At 46.0% G+C, this 22,498-nt stretch overlaps 1 protein-coding gene across 5 annotated transcripts in view; it reads right to left on the bottom strand.

Moving 5' to 3' along the window:
* Positions 1 to 22,498, bottom strand: part of EPB41L4B (erythrocyte membrane protein band 4.1 like 4B) — a 151,887-nt gene that overhangs the window by 105,805 nt on the left and 23,584 nt on the right. For all 5 annotated transcript variants that reach the window (XR_012424478.1, XM_045373597.3, XM_015436877.4 and 2 more), the window contains exon 2: positions 4,506 to 4,610. Coding sequence is in view for 4 of the 5 variants with exons in the window: in XM_045373597.3 (XP_045229532.2) it covers positions 4,506 to 4,610 (105 nt within the window). In the remaining variant the exon portion in view is untranslated. The remainder of the gene's footprint in view (positions 1 to 4,505; positions 4,611 to 22,498) is intronic.

Below are 22,498 nucleotides of genomic sequence, written 5' to 3'. Positions count from 1 at the left end.
CTGATCTGCATGTCAGGGGCTGGGTGGGAACACCAGTGCTTGAAGGAGGCTCAATTATGGGGCAATAAGCCAATAGCCAAGTGAACCATTCCCTTCCGGGTCCATCTATTACCCTACTGTCCGCAGAAACACCTCCTATGACATCCAATCACCTCCCAGGTCCTGTGAAAATCAATGACCCCAAAAGCCATCTCAGCAGGCTCTCCCCAAAGCCTCTTGTTTAAATTGGCTACGGCTTCTCCCACAGGCAATGCGGGCCTTACGGGTTCCGATCAACTAACGGTACCTTTTTAGCAGGCTCACCCCGGGGGCAGTGACGACTTCTGGTCCCCCTCACACTGCCCAGCTACAAAGAGGAGACCCATACCCATGTCCCGGTTACAAAAATTTTTCTCCTCCATTAATTCTCTGAGCTCCTCAAATTCCCCATGAAATAGATGTTATTATGCCACTTTACAGCTAGGAAACTGAGGCTCAAGAGTACGGTGTACTAGAAAGAGCACATAGACTTGAAATGGCAAAACTTGAATTTGAGTCCAAGCTGTGCTATTCACTAAGTGACTTGCCAAGGTCTAAGGGCTTTGGTTTCACCATCTAGAAGATGGTAAAAGAAAGATCTAGAAAGATTTGACAAATGCCTCTCCTCAGGTTCTTTCTGGGGCTAAAAAAGGTTCTAGATTATGTGCCTTGTCCCCAAGAATCACCAAGTTAAGAGGAGGAGGTCCTAAGTCTTAGGATCTAATTTTAAAGTTTTATATATATATAATCTATATATATATACACACATAATGTGTGTGTGTATATGTATGTATATATACACACACACACACACATATATATACACACACACACACACTCACTTAACAAACCCAAGGCCAAACAGTCATATGGCCACAGAAGGCAAAATAAGATTCGCATAGAAGAAAAAACACTTTGGGAGTTCAGGACACGATTCCTGAAGGGTGAGGGGGGGTCATCTGAGATGGTCTTGAAGGATGGCTTTAGTTTAAACAGGTGAGAAACAGCAGAAGGAGAACAGCACAGGCAAAGGCACAGAGGTAAGGGCAGGCATCATCAGACCCAGCCTGTAAGGAGTCCAGCTCAGAAAGCAACGACGGGAATGACTACAGGGTCCTGGGAGCTGCTGCTGCCACACAGCTCTTGCATTCTCAGAGCTGGAGGCAGATGAGGACCCCTGCCCTCCGACCTGCTTTTGCCTCACGTTCGTAGAGTTGGATGCTGGAAAGGCCTGAGAGCCTGAGCATCTGCAGGTGTCTGGCCTGGGAAAGCCGCCTGTATCCCGCTGTGAACACCCCTCCTGCTGCACCGTGACAGGGCACTGGCAGGCGGGAAAGCCTGCCAGCCAAGTCAGCAGAGGCTCATGGCAAAGGCCTTCATAATGGAGTCACAGACTTGGCTTTCTGGGAATCTGAGTGGCTAATGAGGGGTCACTGGGGATGAGGACATGCTGCCAAGGCAACAGGCATAGGTTCTAATGGCAGAAATGAAAGATACCTTCTCCTTTCTAACTAGAGAAGGCATTTGGAGCAGACATGCCAACCTCCCCTTTAGACTCAGAATGACTGAACATCAGAATTGTAACTTTTCTTGGAGAACAGGTCCAAGTACCCCATTTTACAGATGAGGAAACAGAGGCCAGAGGAGCAAGGCAGCCTATCTAAAGCCTACCAAATGAGTCAGAGGCAGAGCCAGGAACGAGGTCCAGTCTGACTTCTAGTCCAGGGCCATAGATATTCTGAAGCCAAAAATACCATATGCTTTAAGACACACAGGAGAAGGCAGAATCAAGAAGAGTTCCAGGGAAGAAGAGGGCTGGAGAGTGGCAGATGCTGGAAACAGGTGGAGGATGCTGGGGACAGAGAGAACTCTAAATGTGGCATTCAGGAAGCAAGTGGAAATAGGACTGCCGCTACAGGTGTAGAGAGTTGATGGAGAAGTAGGCATGCTCTCTTCACGTAAGGCCAAAAAAAAAAAAAAAAAAAAAAAAAAAAAGATGGACAGAATTGGAGGTGTAGGGGAAGAAAATTCAAGGAGTTTTAGCTGAACAACCGCAGTCTTCTCAGCAGGTGAGGCAACTGCTGGAACAAAGTCTCCGTGGGGACTGGACTAAAGGTCGGTGCTCAGATCCAGACATGGACCTGTCGGGTGGCCAAGAGTCAATCTGGGGCTACTGAGGCTCAGGGAGCAGCTCGGGGGCTTGGACTCTGCTGAACCTGTGATCGGTGCTGATGCCAGAAGGCACAGACTGTAGCTCTCTCCAGCAACGCCTGGCAGGCTGGGACAAGCCGCAGAGGAAACAGATGGGCCTGCGTGTCAAGGGGAGGCCAGGGGACAGTCACAGGGGCAGGAGAATCAAAGGCCAAGTGAGGACACAGGTGAGGTGCCCTAGGCCTGGCTCGGGCTGGGAGGAAGGCCAGCGCAGGAGGAGGCTGGGAGGGAAGAAAGGGCAGAAGGAGACCACTGTGGGCCAAGCCCAGAGGGAGAGGAACTGGGAAAATGGAAGGAATCAAGGGAAGTTGTCCTGGAATGGGGACTGGCAGAATTCTAGATCCTGGAGTGCGGGTGGTGACAGGACCCATGGGAATCTATGAGGGTCTTGTCAATCTGCTCGAATGAAGCCTAAATGACAGGAAACAGTGCCCAGAATATATAGGAGGGCCAGTAACTTCATTCCTAAGGCTACCCAGAGGAAGAGAAAATCTGAGACACCAAAGTCCTCGAGGGATGCGAAGGACAGTCATGAGGTCAGAGGGTAGGACACTGGTCGGCCCAACTTCATAGGAAGCAGAACTGGACTGAGAGGTGGAAAGGGAAAAGCTGTTCTGCTCTTCTCCCGGGCCGGGTGGGCGGAGTGAGAGTCTCTGGCTGAGAAGTGAGAAGGAACCAGGAGGGTTCGAGAAGGACACAGTTTGAGGAGGACACAGTTTGGGGGTGGGGTGGGGTGGCATAACAGGAAGTCCTGAAGATGCAGAAGAAGTGGCTGAGGTTGAGGGACACGTCTGCACAGGGACACCCAGTGGGAGTGTCCACCCCAGAGGCACTGTAGCCAGGACTGTAGTCTGCATTCCCATCCAGATTCCAATCTGTCACCTAAGGACTCAGCATCTCACAAACATTCTCCAGTAGACCTAATTCCCAGGCACCAATTTTGTACATCTTCACCTTACAAATGTCACATCTCACCTGACAACTTCCAGATACAATCAGGAAGTATCTGGTAAGTATCTTCCAGTAGACAGCCTTAACCATTATGAGGAGCTCCAGGTCTCCAGCTCAAACATCCTGACCAGGGAACCCAGCCTTCAATACACTGTCTAAAATAGTGCTTCCCCTTCCCCCCGGCTACCCCTTCCTCGCCTTTATTTTTCTTGACTCCTATTACCATCTGGCATATGACATATCTATGTGCACTGCTTTATCCGCAACGCTCAGCACAGGGCCCAGTGCATAATGGGCACTCCATAAATAGATTTAGATTGTCGAATAAATTATCTTTGAAACCCCAAGCTAGATTTTGCTGGGAAGGGGAACTATGAAGTCATTCCTGCTTTTAAAAAGAGTGGGTCTGAGCTGTGTGGAGTTCACTCATTCTAACATCTCCACTGTGAACAGTTCTGTCTCAGGCAAAGCAAGTGAAGAGCTGACCTAACACAGCCTCCTGGAACCTGCAAGATGGTTCCCGGCAACACCAAGACCTGCTCCGACCCCATCCACCCCCAACCCCACTAAGCCTGGCTGGCATTCAGCTCCATTCACAGCACCTGCTCTCCACCTAGGCAGACTCTGCAAGAAGATGGTGGCGCAGCTTCTTCTGCTGGTTAAAAACAAAAGCAGCACCATTAAAAGTGTTTCTTTCTTCTCTTTTTCCTTTTCTTTTTTTGGAGACAGGGTCTTACTCTGTCACCCAGGCTGGAATACAGCCACTAGGGAGGCTGAGGTGGCAGGATTGATTGAGCTCACTGCAGCCTTGATCATCCAGGTTCAATCGATCCTCCTACCTCAGCCTCCCTAGTAGCTGGGACTACAGGCACACACCACCATGCCTGGCTAATTTTTGTATTCTTTGTTGAGATGAGGTTTCGCCATGTTGCCCAGGCTGGTTTTGAACTCCTGGACTCAAGCAATCCACCTGCCTCAGTCTCCCAAAGTGCTGGGATTACAGGCATGAGACACTGCCCCCAGCCTAAAAGAACTTCTATAATGATGTTTCTTCTTTCTACCTTTTCTAGAAATGTGCTTACAATGCATCCCTAATTCATCCCATTCACATCCTCTCCTGGTTATTGGCCACCTCAAGGGTGAGGCATCCTACAGGCATTGTGACGCATGGCACTTGGGCACCACAACCACCATCCCAATGCCTGTTACTGGCACAGTATCACAGTTTTACTCCTGTTTTTCTCTACCCATTTCTAGCAACTGTGGATGTGCAATTAGCAATGAAAAGCCAATCTGTTCTGAAATGAATCAAAGCAATAACTTACCGCAACCTGGGCAGAATCGAGGAACTGGAGGCCAAAGTAATCTGTTTCCACAAGGTCCAAGTGATACACAATCTGATCAAACAAATCCTGGCCTTTGGCATGTTTCTGAAAGACAATTGGGAAGATGAAAAAACTTAGGGTGAGACAGCTAGATAAGAAAAAAAAAGGTTAAAAAAAACTCCACTTCTCTTTGTAAACTGCATACATGTCAGCACACACAAATTTTTAAATTAGTAATTAGTTTGATTATAAGTGTAATACAAACTCATGATTAAAGAAACTCAAATGCCACATAATAGCATAAAGTTAAGAATCTAGATAACCCTGTTAACTTCTGCTAGTCTCTTTTTACAAAAAGAATACTTTTTGGATGAATACCTACATGGGAAGATAAGCTTTGCCAAAATCAGACATGCTTGAAGAAGGGTATAACAGGGCCTTACTCTAGCATAGTGAAAGCTGGGCTGTTTCTCAATGCAGGCAACCTTACTTAGGAAAGAAAGCTCATCCTCTGAAATCGGCTCTTCCAGCCTTCCGATTTCACAAAGTAGGTAACCAATTCTCAGGGACACCCAAAGACCTGCTGGAGGCCACAGGTCATGAACCAGGACTCAAACTCAAATTCCAGGTTCATGCCAAGGTTTTGACTATGTGGTACACACACGGGGCATGAGCACAAGAAAGCAGTCAGAGACACAAGGGGTCAAGTCCTGCCTCTGCCACTTGACTTCGTACAAGTCACTCCTCCTAACGCTTCTATTCCTGACCCTGTAAAATGGGCCTCAGGATACCTGCTCTCCCCACCTCTCCTTGGGAAAACTGAGAGAGAGTTCGAATGAGAAACCATTGCAAGAGTACTAAAGTCTTTGACAAATGAAAAGGCTTCCTAAAAGTCACCCAAGCAGAGCAGACATGCTTCTCAGATAAAACGACATCATTGTCAATGAATCCGAACACGAACATGTTTAAATCTAAGTGCCATAATCACAAAGAAAAATAATAAACCCAGCTCCATACGATGACTCCAGTGGCAACTCCTTATTATGGAAACTGGTAAAGAAAGGGAAAGAATCCAGCACTGACTCTTCCTTTAACTGCAGCACTGGGTAACCTAAGAGTAGACGGCAGCATATGCAAAAATTAATTCAAAGTGCATCAAAGACCTAAATGTAAGAGCTAAAACTATAAAACTCTCGGAATAAAACATAGGCATAAAGCCTCATGACTTTGAATTAGACAATGATTTCTTAGCTATGACACTAAAAGCACAAGCAACAAAAGAAAAAATAAACTGGACGTCATCAAAATGTGAGCCTTTTTTTTTTCTTTTTTGCTTCAAAGGACATCGAGATGTGAAGAAAGCGCAGACAACCCAGATGGGAGAACACGTTTGCAAATCTAGACTTTTGATCTAGAATATATAAAGAACTATTACAACTCAATAATAAAAACACAAATATCCAATTTAAAAATGGGCAGAGGTTATATATAGCTAGTTTCCCCCAAACATACAAATGGTCAATAAACACATGAAAAGATGCTCAGTATCACTAGTCATTAGGTAAATGCACATCAAAATTACAATCAAATACTACATCACACTCACTAGGATGGCTATAACTAAAAAGGCCGGGCACAGTGGCTCATGCCTGTAATCCCAACAATTTGGGAGTCTGAGGCGGGCGCATCACTTGAGATCATCAGTTAGAGACCAGCCTGGCCAACATGGTGAAACCCCATCTCTACTAAAAATACAAAAATTAGCAGGGTGTGGTGATGGGCACCTGTAATCCCAGCTATTCAGGAGGCTGAGGTGGGAGAATCACTTGAACTGGGGAGGTGAAGGTTGCAGTGAGCCGAGATTGTGCCACTGCACTCAGCCTGCGCGACAGAGCAAGACTCTGTCTCATAAATAAATAAATAAAAAGACAGATCATAACAAATGCTGGAGAAGTAGAAACCCTCATATACTGCTGACGGGAATGTAAAACTGTGCAGCCGCTTTGGAAAACAGCCTGGCAGTTCCACAAATGGCTAAACATAGAGTTCGTTACCACATGACCTAGCAATTCTACTTCTAGGTAAGAGAAATGAAAACATATGTTCACGTAAAAACTTGTAACAAATGCTCACAGCAGTATTATTTATCATATTCAAAAGTAGAAACAACCCAAATATCTATCAATTGATGAATGGCTCAACAAAACGCAGTATAACTGTACAATGGAATATCACTTGGCCGTAAAAAAGAATGCAGTGCTGATACGCGCTTCCACATGGACGGGCCTAGAAAACATTATGCTGAGTGAAAGAAGCCAGATACCAAGAGCCACCACACATCGGATGATCTGTTTATAAGAAACCTCCAAAGTAGGGAAATCTATAGAGCCAGAAATTAGATAAGTGGGTGCTTCGGGCAGAGGGGTTTGGGGGATGAGAGCTAAGGGGAGTACGGTTATTTGTGAGGGGGAAGGGAGATTTAAATGAAATGTTCTAAAATTGGTTGTGGTGACAGCTGCACAACTCTGTGAATATACTAAGAGCTGCTGGATTGTACACTTTAGATAGGCAAACTGTATGACATGTGAATCTAAATAAAGCTTTTAAAAACAGTAGGTCGGTGGAGTTTTTCTTTATTGAAGTATTTCAACAAATAAATGAAGAAGAAATAACAGAACTGCAATATCATTACTTTGCAACCCCTAATGGGTGGTAGGCTCTAAGCACTGAACATCAGTGGCTACTAACATCACGACAGGAGACAACCAGACATTACGTACCTCCTGATAAGAACACCCCATCACCTAAGATGTAACCTTGCTCCCCAACCTCTCTCTCTGCAAGATTTGGCCTGTGAGAACCACTCAGGACAAATGATCTCATTTCTTTTTCTTTTTTTTTTTTTTTGAAATGGAGTTTCGCTCTTGTCGCCCAGGCTGGAGTGCAGTGGTGCAATCTTGACTCATTGCAACTTCTGCCTCCTGGATTCAAGCGATTCTCCAGCCTCAGCCTCCCGAGTGGCTGGGATTACAGGCATGCGCCACCAAGCCCAGCTAATTTTTGTATTTTTAGTAGAGGTAGGGTTTCACCATGTTGGCCAGGCTGGTCTCAAACTCCTGACCTCAAGTGATCTGCCCACCTTGGCTTCCCAAAGTGCTGGGATTAGAGGCGTGAGCCACTGCACCCAGCCAAATGATCCCATTTCTTTAGGAAAGAGAAGAGATAGAGGGGATATCTACAGATTTAAAGAGATGTAAAAGACATGTTTTTCCTTTTATTTTTTTTGAGATGGAGTCTCGTTCTGTCGCCCAGGCTGGAGGGGCTGGAGTGCAGTGGCGCGATCTAGGCTCACTGCAAGCTCCGCCTCCCACGTTCACGCCATTCTCCTGCCTCGGCCTCTGGAGTAGCTGGGACTACAGGCGCCCACATCTGGCTAATTTTTTGTATTTTTAATAGAGACGGGGTTTCACCGTGTTAGCCAGGATGATCTCGAACTCCTGACCTCGTGATCGGCCCGCCTCGGCCTCCCAAAGTGCTGGGATTACAGGCGTGAGCCACCATGCCCAGCTAAGACATGTTTTTCTTAAAGGCTAAATGAAACTGCGATGTATAAGGATGCACACTTGGGTGATAAAACTAGAGAAGAACAAGGAAGTGGCCACAATAAAGTCAGGTAATTGTTGATCTTGTGGCAAGGTTACACTAAGGGTTTCTGGGCGGTGGGCAGGGTTCTCCCCTGACTGTGCAGTGGTACCAGGATGTCTGCCTTCTCGTAACCCAGTAAACTGGGTACCTTTGTTTTCTTTGTGCAGCTGTATTTGTGTGACACACACAACAGCAATAACACAAAGTAAAAACAAAAAATGAAAACTGCACCATGGGATTACAGCCTTCAGGCTCTTTCCTTCCTCGATATACTCCGCCAAAGGCAACAGGTCAACAGAAGCAGAAGGCAGGATGTGCAACTGGAGAAAGGAGGCTGGGGGGATGAGACGGCCTCATCTCTCCACCACAGGGACGCAGAACTATGACACATCAACACTCCAGAATACTGCTCAGCCATTATAAAAGACAATTATGAATATGAGATAAAAAACAAGGAAAATGTTAACGACAATGTTAGGTAAACAGACTTTAAAGGAATAAGCAAGCTGTGATTACAACTAAATAAAAATACATATGTGTTATGTACATAGACTGCTTGATAAAAACAGGAAACTTGCTAAAATGAAAATAGTTGTACAGATGCTCCTTATGATGGGATTACATCTCAATAAACCTATTATAAGTTGTAAATGCACTTAAGGCCAGGCACGGTGGCGCATGCCTGTAATTTCAGTACTTCGGGAGGCTGAGGCTGGAGGATTGCTTGAGGCCAGGAGTTCGAGATCAGCCTGGGCAACAAAGCAAGACTCCATCTCTACAAAAAAGTAAAAACAACAACAACAAAATTAGTTGGGCATGGTGGCATGTATCTGTAGTCCTAGCTACTCAGGAGGCTGAGGCAGAAGGGTCTTCAACTTGAAGTTTGAGGTTGCAATAAGCTGCATTATACCACTGTACTCCAGCTTGGGTGACACAGCGACCTTGACTCAAAAAAAAAAAAAAAAAAAGAAAGAAAGAAAAGAAAAGAAAAAAATGCACTTAATACATCTAACCTATTGAACATCACAGCTTAACCCAGCCTACCTTAAATGTGCTCAGCAAAAATCATTGAATGCAAAGCCTATTGTGTAATAAAGTATTGAATATCTCACATAATTTATTGAATAACGTACTGAAAGTGAAAAACAGAATGGTCGCATAGGTACCCAAAGTATGGTTTCACTGAGTGCATTATTACTTTCACACCATCATAAAGCCACAGAATCCTTAGTTGAATCACTGTAAATTGGAAACCATCTACATTAGGACGGAGCACAGAGAAACCGCGGGTGGCTCTGTTCCCAAGTTTTTTTTTTGTTTTAGACAGGGTCTTGCTCTGTTGCCCAGGCTGGAGTGCAGTGGCAGGATCATAGTTCACTGTAGCCTTGAACTCCTGGGCTCAAAGGATCCCCTTGCCTCAGCCTCCCCAGTAGCTTGGATTATGGGCATACCCCAGCACATGGGCTAATTTTAAAATATTTTGTAGAGGCGGGGTCTTGCTATGTTGCCCACGCTGGTCTTAAAAGTGATCCACCTCGGCCTCCCAAAGCACTGGGATTGGAGGCGTGAGCCCCCGCGCCTGGCTTCTCCCCAGGTCTGAACAGTGATCTTCTGGCAGTTGTCAGAGACCAAATACAATTTCTTAAAAATCACCATTCTGGTACTTTTCCTTCTTGACCTTAACAACCTATCCTTTGGGTATTTTTTTCCCTATTACTATCCATCGCTACTGGCTCTACACAATACCTATTATCATGGCTCCAGTGCTTCATTAGAGAATCTGCTAGTGGGACAGAACTAGTTAAGAAACACTTTTAGAAGCAGGATGTGGCAGAAAAATTGGGCCAGGAGGAAGTAAGAAACCTGTGCTCTAGTCCCAGATGCACCACCAACTGCAACCCTTAAGCAATTCACAATTTCCCCAAATCCATATTGCCAACCCAGACTTACCCTGCAGCAGCAAATCTGCCATGGTGCCCTGAATACACAGGGCCACCAAAACTCAAATGGCCCCAAATCCAACCTGTTCCCCACCTGGGTCTCTCTGTTTTGGTTCCGGGCTGACCATCCCATCACTCACAGAGTATTAACTGACCATCACAGTTCTACTTATGTAAAATGAAGAGGGTTAGCCTAAGTTTCTGTCTAGGTCATTCCAAATCTCACTTTTCTGATGTTTCTAAAATGGCTCTTAGTGCAGAAGGGGCTCGAGGTGGAGGTTGGGGAAGGGATCTTTCGAGGGGTGGCAGGTCCCTCCTGCCATGCCAGATGCTCACTGAGCTGCCTCCGGGGTGGAAGACAGCAGGGGCTGGGGGATAGGTACCATCTTAACAACTCTGATGCCTTTTTTATATATCTGTAATTGCCCCCCCCATATGTCCCCTAAGTATGTTCTTTGTTTGCTACCTTCTGCTGGAAGAGATAATTCCTAACAGCCCTTTCCAGCTTCAAGAATAATCTGGTTGAATTATGAGGGCTGGAATGGAGGGGTCCTCCAAACAGGGGATCCCAGTGGGTTACCAGGTAGAATGAAGACAAGGTGATTGAGGTCACTGCCCTTGAAACCACCATCTCTCACTCCTCCCAGCCTGCAGTGTGCCCTCTCAAAACTAAGAAAGCTCCAGGTAACTTACTTTGCCTGCACTGCCAGCCTGGACACCTCACCTGGGGCAACTCCTACAATTCCACAAACTGCCATCTCAGGCTTAGCCCAAACATTCCGTCTTTCAGGAGCCTCCTCAACTCTACTCCCGCCCCCGGAGAAGTAAATGCTCCCTCCTCGGCATTCCTGTAAGCAGGTGTGTGCCTTAAGTATATACACACTCATCACACTGTACTGCAGCTGCCTGTGCTCCTGTGTCAGAATCCTACTTCTGACTGAGAGCGCTCACTCCCTGAGGACAGGGACCAGCTGTGTTCATCTGAGTACCCACATCTCTAGTCCCTCTATCCCCAAAGCACAGTGCGTGGCTGGCACACAGCAGGAGCTCCATAAATGACTATTTTATGCAGGGGTGGGTGGGTGGGTGGGTGGATGGGTGGATGGATGGATGGATGGATGGATGTGAATGGAAGGATGGATAGCAGGGGGAGCGGGGTAAGGTCTGGGGCCAAGAAAGAGATGTTTTGGATGAGCCATGCTACAACACTGACAACAGACTGGTGATGCTCTACCAGCAGCAGGCCTAAAAAAGAGGATACACTCATTAAAATCTTTTCAAATTAAGTATTCCATGAACAAGCACTGAGGGAACCATGTGCACTGCCAAGGCTGTTTACCTAAGCATAATTTTGTTGCCATTATGCAACGCACTGTCTAGTGGTTATAACAGAAGGTGGTTACTGTGACAAGCCTGGAAAGCCACTTCTTGTTGCCTTATCGTTACCCAGGTCTCCCTCTCTGTGATGAATTCATCCACTTATTTAACAAATATTTGCTAATTGCTCATCAAGTCCCAACCACCACTCTGGGTGTTGCGGATGCAACTCACATTACTATGGGAACGTGAGCTCACGTTCACTATGGGAAGCTCACGTTCACTATGGGAAGCCCTATAGGAACTAAAGGAAGTTCTCTCTGAACAAGTACTTCTCGAGGGGCCAACTCATCCAAAACAGGGTTGAGACTCAAACCCAGAGATAGCAACGCCACTTCCCTCCCTGCCTTCTTAAGCAGAATGTACTGAATGTAACAGCTAAGTTGGGATCCCCATTCTGAAATGCAATAATGCTCCTTCCAGACTTGTATGGTGAGCTGTTCCCAAACACAGCAGCCTCCAGAGAGCTCCTACCTTTGAGTTCTTGCATCGATGTTTTCTAGTTTTTCTGCCAACACATTAACTTTTCACAAAGACCAGCAACTGGTGGTTTTGAGTCAGTCTATGCAGCAGCTCCTTCTGATGACATGAGCTAAAAATAACCCAGCTCATTAAAATCATGTGTAAAATAAGAGTACACAGTTGCCAGTGTAAGACTGGGGTGGGCAGGCAGCCAGCAGGAGACGGGATGGACATTGGGATATCTTTGCTGGCCAGCCTGAGATTCTTATTTTGCTTATTCACTGGTTCCTAGCTGTGCTCCTGATAAGGGAGACTGCTGGACAGTTGATGTCTTAACCGCCCCCCAGAATAAATGAACTATCCTGACCTTCTTAGATAAGATGCTGCTGACAATGGTCTGACTGCAACCTGACCCAACTGCAACATTAACAGGTCAGATCTGGTCCTGGAAGAACAAAGAAGATAGACGCCAACCCATCCAAATCTCATCAGTCTCAATAGCGTAAGATGCCAGGCATCCCAGGCAAGTTTGAAAGGAGGAAAGAAGCTGTACGTGAGCATGCCAGTCGGATGTATACATCCTACTTGTGAACTGAATTGCAAAAGCACGGTGCCTATGCAGGCAAAGTGATCTCAGGGACCATCTCCTTGAGGGTAAACGTGGCTCTCCTCTATCTACCTGCCCCACATCCATCAGATGGGCGTGTCTTTCTTTTTGAGACAGGGTCTTGTTCTGTTACCCAGGGTGGAGTACAGTGGTGCCATCACAGCTAACAGCAGCCTTGACCTCCTGGGCTTGAGCAGTCCTCCCACCTCAGCCTCCCAAGTAGCTGAGAGCACAGGTGCACTCCACTATGGGGTCCCACTATGTTGCCTAGGCTGATCTTAAACTCCTGGGCTTAAGTGATCCTTCTACCTCGGCCTCCCAAAGTGCTGGGATTACAGGTGTGAGCCACCAATCCTGGCTGGTAAGTCTTTCTGTGGCCAGCTTTGGGAAGGCCTCTTCCCTTCCATCTCCATCACAGCTCAAGTCATGTGACTTTGTACCTGGACTACAGCAACAGGACCCCCAAGTGGTCCCATGCTACAGTTTGAATAATGGCGTCCCTCCACATTCAAACGTTGAAAACTAATATCCAGTGTGATGGTATGAAGAAGTGGGGCCTTCATGCCCCATCACTAGGGGTCTGCCCTCAGGAATGGGACTAGCACCTTTATAAAAGACATTGAAGCCAGCAGCCTTGCCCCTGCTGCTGCGTGAGGATGCAGCAACAGGGTGCTAGCCACGAGTACCTCACCAGCCACTGAATCTGCCGGCTCCTTGATCTCGGATATCCAGGCCCCAGAACTGTAGGAAAAAGTTTCTGGGCCAGGCATGGTGGCTCACGTCTATAATGCCAACACTTTGGGAGGCCACGGCAAGAGGATTGCTCGAGTCCAGGAGTTCCTGACCAACCTGGGCAAGACAGGGAAACCCCATCTCTACAGACAATAAAAAAAATTAGCGGGTGTGGTGGTATGTGCCTGTAATCCCAACTACTCAAGAGGCTGAGGTGGGACAATCACTGGAGCCCAGGAGGTTGAGGCTGCAGTGAGCTGTTCATGCCACTGCACTCTAGCCTGGGTAACAGAGCAAGACCCTGTCAAAAAAAAAAAAAAAGAAAACAGAAAAAGAAAAACAAGGAAAAGAAGGAAAAAGAAAGGAACGAAAGAAAAGAAAGGAAAGAAAGTTTCTGTTGTTTATAATTAACCCAATCTAAGGTATTTGGTCACAGTGGCCCAGAAGGACTAAGACACCCACCCCGCAGTGGGCCCCTCCTGACGCCCATCTTCCCTGTGTTTGCCAGAATGCTCTTTCCGTAAACACAGCCCTTGTCTCAGTCACTTCTCTGCTCAAAAAACATCCACCAGGGAATGAAGTGCAGGTTCCCCAGCCTGGTGTCAGGGACTCTGCACCCACCAACCCTGCCCAACCTAATTCAAGTTTTATCCCTCAGAGGACCCTACATGTTCCCTGGGCTCTGGTCAAACTACGAAGCGTGTTGTTCTCCAAATACAAGGCCCACGCCCCCATGCACCGCAGGCCCCACCTCTCAAGCTTGGCTTGTGTCCTTCCTTTGCCTAGGATGCCCTTCTCCCGCACCCCCATTCCTTTCTCCACCTGCAGCAAGCCAGTCTCCAGGGCCAATTTCAAGTAACATTCTTCATTATTCAGCTTCCTTGTTGGCAGCACCCTGCCCTATTCAGATTTGCTTCTCTGCCAGCTGACATTCTGAGGCTCAATAAACATAAACACTAATGTTGATTAAGGAGAATCCTCAGTTCCTATAACAGTCTTCAAACAACTCACTTTTCAGAAGCCTGATCTGCCTGGTCCAAATCCGTCGGAATTCTCTGTAGCTGGCCAGGACCTGGATGCAGAACCCTGTTATTCCTGTCATCCCTTCCAGACCCCTCGTCTCTCCTAATGCACACTAAGACATTGATGTTTTGGAAGCCATATCCCACTGTGGTCTATCCTTGTGGCTAACAAAATGCTATGCCTTTTATGTACAAAATGCTAACAAGTCCTGGGTTAAAAAAACAACCAAAATAATTGTAACGATGGTTTCTAACCCCAAGTGCAGGCTTTGCATTTGTTCCAACTAAATTGCATCCTATTTAAATTGGCCTATGATCTATCCTATTAAAAACATTACAAGTCTCAGTTTGTCATTCCACTTATCAGTGATTGATCCCTGTTTTACAACACGTGGGAAATCTGCTAAGCAGGCCTGACGTGGGGACTGGTGGTGCTGGGGTATCTTTCTTTTCTTCTACAGTACCCAATGACACCTGTCCGATGGTAACTTCAACCGCGGGCATGACTGCACACAGTTGTACCACATGGGGCTGTGCCCTGGGACTCTGTGAGGCAGAAATGGTGGGTTGGAAACTAGTTCTACCACTTCTCTAGCAATATGACCATGGCCTTAGGCACCTCCAGGTCTTGGAGTACTCTCATCTGCCCTGTCACCCTTGCTAAATCATGCTAATAATGAAAACGCAAGATAGCAAATGAGCATACACTGTGCACTGTGGTGTTCCATACAAAGGAATTATTATGACTTTCATCGAAACCTATTTCTCCCACTTGTCCACAGGAATAACATGGTGTGCTTTTTGTCAGATGCTTAATAAAAATAGAGCTATGTGAAGTTTAGTAATTTCGCTGAAAGAAAAATCGAGGTTAGTCCAGTTTGAGGACTTTTGTAAACCCATGTTCATCTCTAGAGATCAATTCCTTCTTTTCCAAGTCCTTAAACACCCCTAGTTTAAATCGCTGTTCCAGAGGTCCACCTGCGATCAGCAGTTGGCTTCCCAGCCAGCAGTTCCCAGAAGGCACCAACCTCAAGGCCTTTTTTAGCTATTTCTAGGAAGTGTTGATTTCATGATTAGTTACCAGCTCTGCCCTCCCCCCAATAATCCGCCATTTTCTATAAGCCTTGGCAGGAAACTAGCCATATATATATATGTATCTCACACACACACCCCCCACTAAGTGACCCAGGAGTTCCCATTGCCAACACTGCTAAGTCGTCATAAACAAATATAAACTGTTTACTCTTGGACATCATAAATACAAATCTCTGAAATTACCAAACAGGTTATCTTTATATTTCATCACGAGTAAGAAATACCATCTCAGCCATCAGCAAGATTTGGTGACTTAAAACTAGAAAGTGATGATGCAAAGACCATGCAGAAGTGTCCCTGGTCTACTGGACTCACGGCCAGGCTGTCCAGCTTATAAATTTCACCTCCCAGTTGAAGAGTGCCTCCATGTTACAAAGGTTCCATGACTCCATTTTGCAGAGGAGACTGAGCCTCACGGAAGTTACATCATCAATTCATACCACTTGTAAGTGGCAGAACTATAATAGGGGCCCGGCCTTCCTGATTTTTAGGACAGAGTCCTTTCTATCTCATCCCACTACCTCTCTAGCCATCTCATTCACCTCTTTAGCTCCAAGCACATACAATATGCGTCGCAAACAAGAAATATTTCTTAAGCCCAATTTAACACTTAAATACTGAAAGCCTACTCCACGTGTGGTCTTGGCTAGGGTTGGGATACAAGGCCACATACAGTCCAACAAACAGATCTCACGGTGGGGAGGCAATTCCCAATTCCCACTTAGTCTGAAGGGCAGGAAAGCTGCAGCACAGTGAAAAGCAGATTATTTGCTCACAAACTAACACACAAGCCAAGACACTCTAGTAAGGAGGGACGTCAACAGTCTAGGCGGCTCCTGGAAACTCAATTCTGGTAAAACAGAGCACATGTTATTAATTTCCTGACTTGCCTGGCTAACAATCTCTTAGAAATCAGAGGAAGCAACAAAACAACAGTCCTTAATTTTGATCAACAAGGAAGTAAGAACAATCTTAGAAGAAAGCAACTGCCTGTCATCTTGGTGTGCGAGTCGGTGAAAGGAGGCATTGATGATCGGTTCCACGGACGACCAGGGTCCTCCTCACTCACTCCATGGGCAAGGAGCTTCCAATGTGCTGTAGGAGGGCCAGACAGGCAGATTCTAGGCTTAACTGTTCCACCACAGAACCACAGCTGCACTGGCTTCGACTCATGGAGAGATCAATTTAAAACACCGAGACTTTGTGTAGGGTTATTGATCAACTATTGATCAGCCTCTGTTCCAAGCCGATAAACTGTCCTTAGGCCATGCTGTATTTAGATCTCTGCAGATTCAAAGCGCTCATTTTTTCCCTTTAACAGCACCTCCTTCACAGGGCTGCTATGAGGACTGTGTGACCCCACTGGTCACGTTCCTATGAACCCTCTTTCAATCAACATAGAATACCTAACATCTGCTAGGGACCTCAATTCCTGTCTACCTATAGCACTGTCCAAACATGTCTAACACTAGTGATTCAATAGTTTACGAATGGGTTTCCCATTTATTCCTCAAGACGCTCACTAAAACCAAGGATACCTGAAGTTACTTGATTCTGGCTGCCCTGAGACTTGGTTTCACCCATCACTTTTTCTGGTCACAATACTAGCAGATACATTGGCTACTATACTATCCCTACTGACAGGGACATTAACAAAATATCAGGCTGCCTCCCTAACATAAAGGTCCACTGGACAAACTTCTTTTAGAGTTTGTACTGGGAGTCTCCCACTGTTGCCATTATCATCGGGCAAGGCAAGTCATGTAAACTGTCACAGTGCTCTTTCCCTGTAGAGTCTGCTCAAATCCCTCATGAATGGGAATGGGGAGGCAGAAGATACCCTGAATGACCTCTAAGGCAGGTGCCTCCCATCCCAGTGTCTTCCGTCTTACACCAAAAGACAAGCAAATACATGGGGACTTAAAAGTACCAGGTGGCCAAACACCTAAGGTGGCAGTTTCAGTGTTACTCTTTTAAACTGTGGAGCTTACAAACATGGCTGCAAATTCTCTGACACTCTCACCAAGAGAGGGGGTCTCTGCCCTTTTCCCCTGAATCTGGAAAAGGCTGGCACTGCATCAACCAAATCAAATATGGTGTTAATGATGTTCTGTGATTTCCAAGGCTAGGTGACAGTTCTCCTGGGAAGCTTGCTCTAGAAGAGTCAGCTACCATGTGAAATGTCTAACTACCCTGAGACTGCCATGTTTAAGAGGCCACAAGCAGGTGTGCCAGTCAACCATCCCAGGTGAGCTCAGCCTTCCAGCAATCCCTTCCAAGACACCAGACATGTGAGTGCAGCCATTTTGGACACTCCACACGAGCCCACCTTCCAAATGAGTACCCCTTGGTCAACACAAGGAGGAGCAGAAGAATCTCCCAGCTATGAGCCCTGCTCAAATTCTTGACCAACAGAACCTATCATGATAAATGTGGTTGTTTCACAGCACTAAGCATTGGGGGAGTTTGTTATGCAACAAAAGATTACCAGAATGAAAACCACATATATACACAGATGCAGTGTGTGTGCATGGTATTGTATGTGTACATAAAAGATTTTGTATTTACGATGTTTTTCATAATTTAAAAAATGTTTCTTCTTAGGACATCCCCACACCATGACGTTAACTTAGGTTTCATTTGCTTGAAGACAAGGAAGCAGAATAAGCATATGCATTCTTTTTTTTTTTTCCTTGAGATGGAGTTTCATTCTGGTTGCCAGGGCTGGAGTGCAATGGTGCGATCTCAGGTCACTGCAACCTCTGCCTCTTGGGTTCAAGCGATTCTCCTGCCTCAGCCTCCTGAGTAGCTGGGATTACAGGCAACTGCCGCCATGCCCGGCTAATTTTTTGTATTTTTAGTAGAGATGGGGTTTCATCATGTTGGCCAGGCTGGTCTCCAACTCCTGACCTCAGGTGATCCACCTGCCTCAGCCTCCTAAAGTGCTGAGATTACAGGTGTGAGCCACCGTGGCTGGAAAACATACACATTCTTTAAAAAAAAAAAAAAAAGGCCGGCCGTGGTGGCTCAAGCCTGTAATCCCAGCACTTTGGGAGGCTGAGACGGGCGGATCACGAGGTCAGGAGATCAAGACCATCCTGGCGAACACGGTGAAACCCCGTCTCTACTAAAAAAATACAAAAAACTAGCCGGGCGAGATGGTGGGCGCCTGTAGTCCCAGCTACTCCGGAGGCTGAGGCAGGAGAATGGCATGAACCCGGGAGGTGGAGCTTGCAGTGAGCTGAGATCCGGCCACTGCACTCCAGCCTGGGTGACAGAGCAAGACTCCGTCTCAAAAAAAAAAAAAAAAAAAAAAAAAAAAGATAAACTAAAAACTGTTTTTTGAAGGGCACTAACTCTATTTAGGAGAAAGATGTTAACGATATTGGACTGTCTGAGGCTGCCTTGCACTACATCACCAACTCCATATTAGAACTCAATAAACAGCATTGAAAAGAGTTGAGAAGGGGATGTACAGATAAAAAGAATTTAAGAGACATATCTACTAGATGCAATGTGTGGTCTGTAGTAGCTTCTGGTTTAAACAAACCAACTATAAAAAGGTTTTTAAGACAACTGCACTAAATCCATGAAGGACTTTGTATCAGATGACATTAAGAAATCATTGTTGGCCAGGCACGGTGGCTCACACCTGTAATCCCAGCACTTTGGGAGGCTGAGGCAGGTGGATCACCTGAGGTCGGAAGTTGGAGACCAGCCTGGCCAACATGATGAAACCCCATCTCTACTAAAAATACAAAAAATTACTCGGGAGGCTGAGGCAGGAGAATGGTGTGAATCCGGGAGGTGGAGCTTGCAGTGAGCCGAGATTGAGCCACTGCACTCCGGCCTGGGCGACAGAGTAAGAGTCTGTCTCAAAAAAGAAAAAAAAAGAAATCATTGTTAGGCCAGGTGTGATGGCTCATGCCTATAATCCCAGCACTTTGGGAGGCGGAGGTAGGTGGAATGCTTGAGCCCAGGAGTTTGAGACCAGCCTGGGAAACGCAGTGAGATCTGATCTCTACTAAAAATAAGAATTTAGCCAAGTGCAGTTCCACATGCCAGTAGTCTCAGCTACTCAGGAAGCTGAGGTAGGAGGAAGACTGAGGATTGCTTGAGACCAGGAGCTTGAAGCTGCAGTGAGCCATGATCACATCACTGCATTCCAACCTGGGCAACAGAGACCCTGTCCTCACCCCCTCAAAAAAAAATCATTGTTCATTTTGTGGAGAATAATGATATTGTGGCTGTGTGTGTGTGTGTATAAGTATTTATTAATGAATATTTAAGTATTAACAGGTTAAACAATAAGTTGCCAGGGACTTGCTTTAAAATATTTCCGAGTAATAAGCGGGTGTTGTGTACATGAGAGTTTCATCACACTTTCTCGATATTTTGTATATTTTTAAATCTCCATAATAGACACTTAAAACAAAATATTGTAACGTGCAAAGGAGTTGGCGATTGGAGGGTGTCAGCACAGTTTGGGCTGAGCCCTGACTTGGAGACTCCAGGTCACTGGGTGAACAGTGCGACATCCACAGTGACGAGGAAAGTGTTGCAGGATGCAGACGGAAAAAATTACTCCAAGCTATTAACAATTAATCTCTTCCACACTGTGAAAACAAAACACAACACAGAGGACTCCTGGGACCCAACTCAGTACCCACCTACGGATGTTGAGTCACATTTTGTCCCTGCGCCCCAGTGCTTGGTGCACCTTATAAAGGGTGTGCACTCCTGGACTTTGTGCCTAACTTCACAGACACCACATACTTTTACAGCAAGAAACAAAGTAAATGCAGCAATGAAAGTTAAGCTTTTAGCTTTGAACACCAAAGCTAACTTTCTACCCCAAGCTAATTTTATGCAAACAATATTTTTATCCCTTAGAAGATTGCTGAGGGATACAGGATTGATTTTTGACTTTGAACTAAAGCACCATAATCCATGACCCAGAAATAAGAACATCATTATATGGAACAGGACAAGCTCCTCAGTGGACATCCTTGGATGGCCACCCTGGCCAGGGCTCAGTATTACAGGCACTAGAACGTAGGAAAGTTCTAGAAATCTGCACACTCAAGTCCTTCGTTTTATGGATGGAGAAAGAGAGGTTAAGAGGCAGGTCACACAGCCAGGTAGTCACTGCAAAACCAGGAATTAAAAGCAAACCTTCTGACCCTGAGACCAATTCAGTTTTCCTTCTTAGGACTATGTTCAGGCAACTGTATTATTGACACTATCTGAACAGGAAAAGAAAAGGCAAGGCTTGCATTTCTGCTACTGAAAGGTTAAGAACCAAATATGCAACACCAAAGAAACCCCCAGAAAGCTCAGTGTTATAAACTCCTTGGCCATAAAAAAAGTGGTTTAGGTAAATATTTTTTTCTTTTTTTTTCTTTTTTATGGTAAATCAGGAAAAAAACCCACAACCACCTACTACCACACGAGAAAGGAAAAAGAAAATGAAACAAATTTGCGCCTGACTAAACAGTAACATGCAATTAAAATGATGGATGTCTCTGTGCCAGAGGTTGAATCTGAAACAAGCTGCTGGAAGAAGGGCAGCCCTGAAAATAAATTGCCAAATTACTTTTTGCAGCCAGATTGCAGATTCCCGCTCTGTGCAATTCTGAAAGCAAATAACTCCACATAAATAAATATGCAACAAATCCCAGGAAATCTAGCCAAGAAACGTGAACAGAAAGGACTAACTTTGGGTGGATGACTGCCCCCACCTATCCTTGCAACTTAGGAATGTGAGAACATTTGAAAAGTAAGGCATGTCAATGCTACCTCGCACACGACGCTTCCTGAAACTCCCAAGTCCTGTAGTGACTGTTCCCCTGTAAGCCATGGAGCTTCCACAGCCCTGAAATCATAGTTCTGGAATCTCATAATACACCTTATGATGCAGTGCACTGAAGACACTGGCTCGGGAGTCAGCAGGTGAGAGTTCGAGTCCTAACTCTATTACTCAGCTCAGGTTGAGTTTGATGTCTGGTAAATTTCTTACCTAGCAAGGATGTTATAAGGATTACATGAAATGATAATGAATTTAACAGGGCTTGGCCTGGGTTCACCCATGGGACGGGCCTGGGGATGAAGGTAGCCTCATTTTAGGTAGCACGCCTGTTTACAGAAGAGCAAGGTGAGGCCAGGTGCAGTGACTCACACCTGTAATCCCAGTACTTTGGGAAGTGGAGGCGGGAGGATCACTTGAGCCTAGGAGTTCGAGACTGGCACGGGCAACGCAGCCAGACCTCCATCTCTACACAAAATTTTAAAAATTATCTGGGCATGGTGGCACATATCTGTAGCCCCAGTCAATGGGGAGCCTGAGGTGGGAAGATTGCTTGAGCCTAGGAGTTTGAGGCTGCAGTAAGCTATGATCACACCACTGCACCCCAGCCTGGATGACAGAACGAGGCCCTATCTCAAAAAAAAAAAAAAAAAAAGTAAGGAAGGGGGAGGTGAGCTCATGGTGGCTAAGAGACAGGGGAGTGTTATGGGTTGAACTGTGTCACCCCCCAACCCCAAATTAATATGTTAAAGTCCTAACCCCTGGTTCCTCGGAATGTGATTGTATTTGGAGACAGGGCTTTTAAAGAGGTAACTAAGCTGAAATGAAGTTGTTAGAATGACCCTAATCCAATCTGACTGGTGTCATTATAAAAAGAGGAGATCGGAACACAGAGACACCAGGGACACACACGCAGGGGAAAGACCACGTGAAGGCACAGGGAGAAGAGGCAGCCGGGGGGCGGGGGAATCTGCCAGCCAAGGAGAGAGGCTTCAGAGGAAACCAACCCTGCCGTGCCATGATCTTGGATTCCAGCCTCCAGAATGGTGAGAAAATAAATTGCTGTTGTTTAAGCTACCGTCTGGGGTACTTCGTTACGGCACTCCTAGCAAACTAGCAAGAGACAAGAACACAGGCTTCAAGTTAGAGAGCAGGTTTGAATCTGGGCTCCACTGCCTACAACCAGCATGACCCCAACAAAGCCCCTTCACCTTTCTGAGCTTGTTTTCTGTCTGTGAATGGAGGTGATAGCATGCATTTGCCGCCGAGTGACATGAGGATGAAACGAGAACCAGTGCAGACGCGCC

Source organism: Macaca fascicularis, chromosome 15 (genome assembly GCF_037993035.2).
Source record: "Macaca fascicularis isolate 582-1 chromosome 15, T2T-MFA8v1.1".
NCBI lineage: Eukaryota > Metazoa > Chordata > Mammalia > Primates > Cercopithecidae > Macaca > Macaca fascicularis.
The sequence above is the reverse complement of the archived record's forward strand: the minus strand, read 5'-3'. Positions and strand labels throughout refer to the sequence as shown.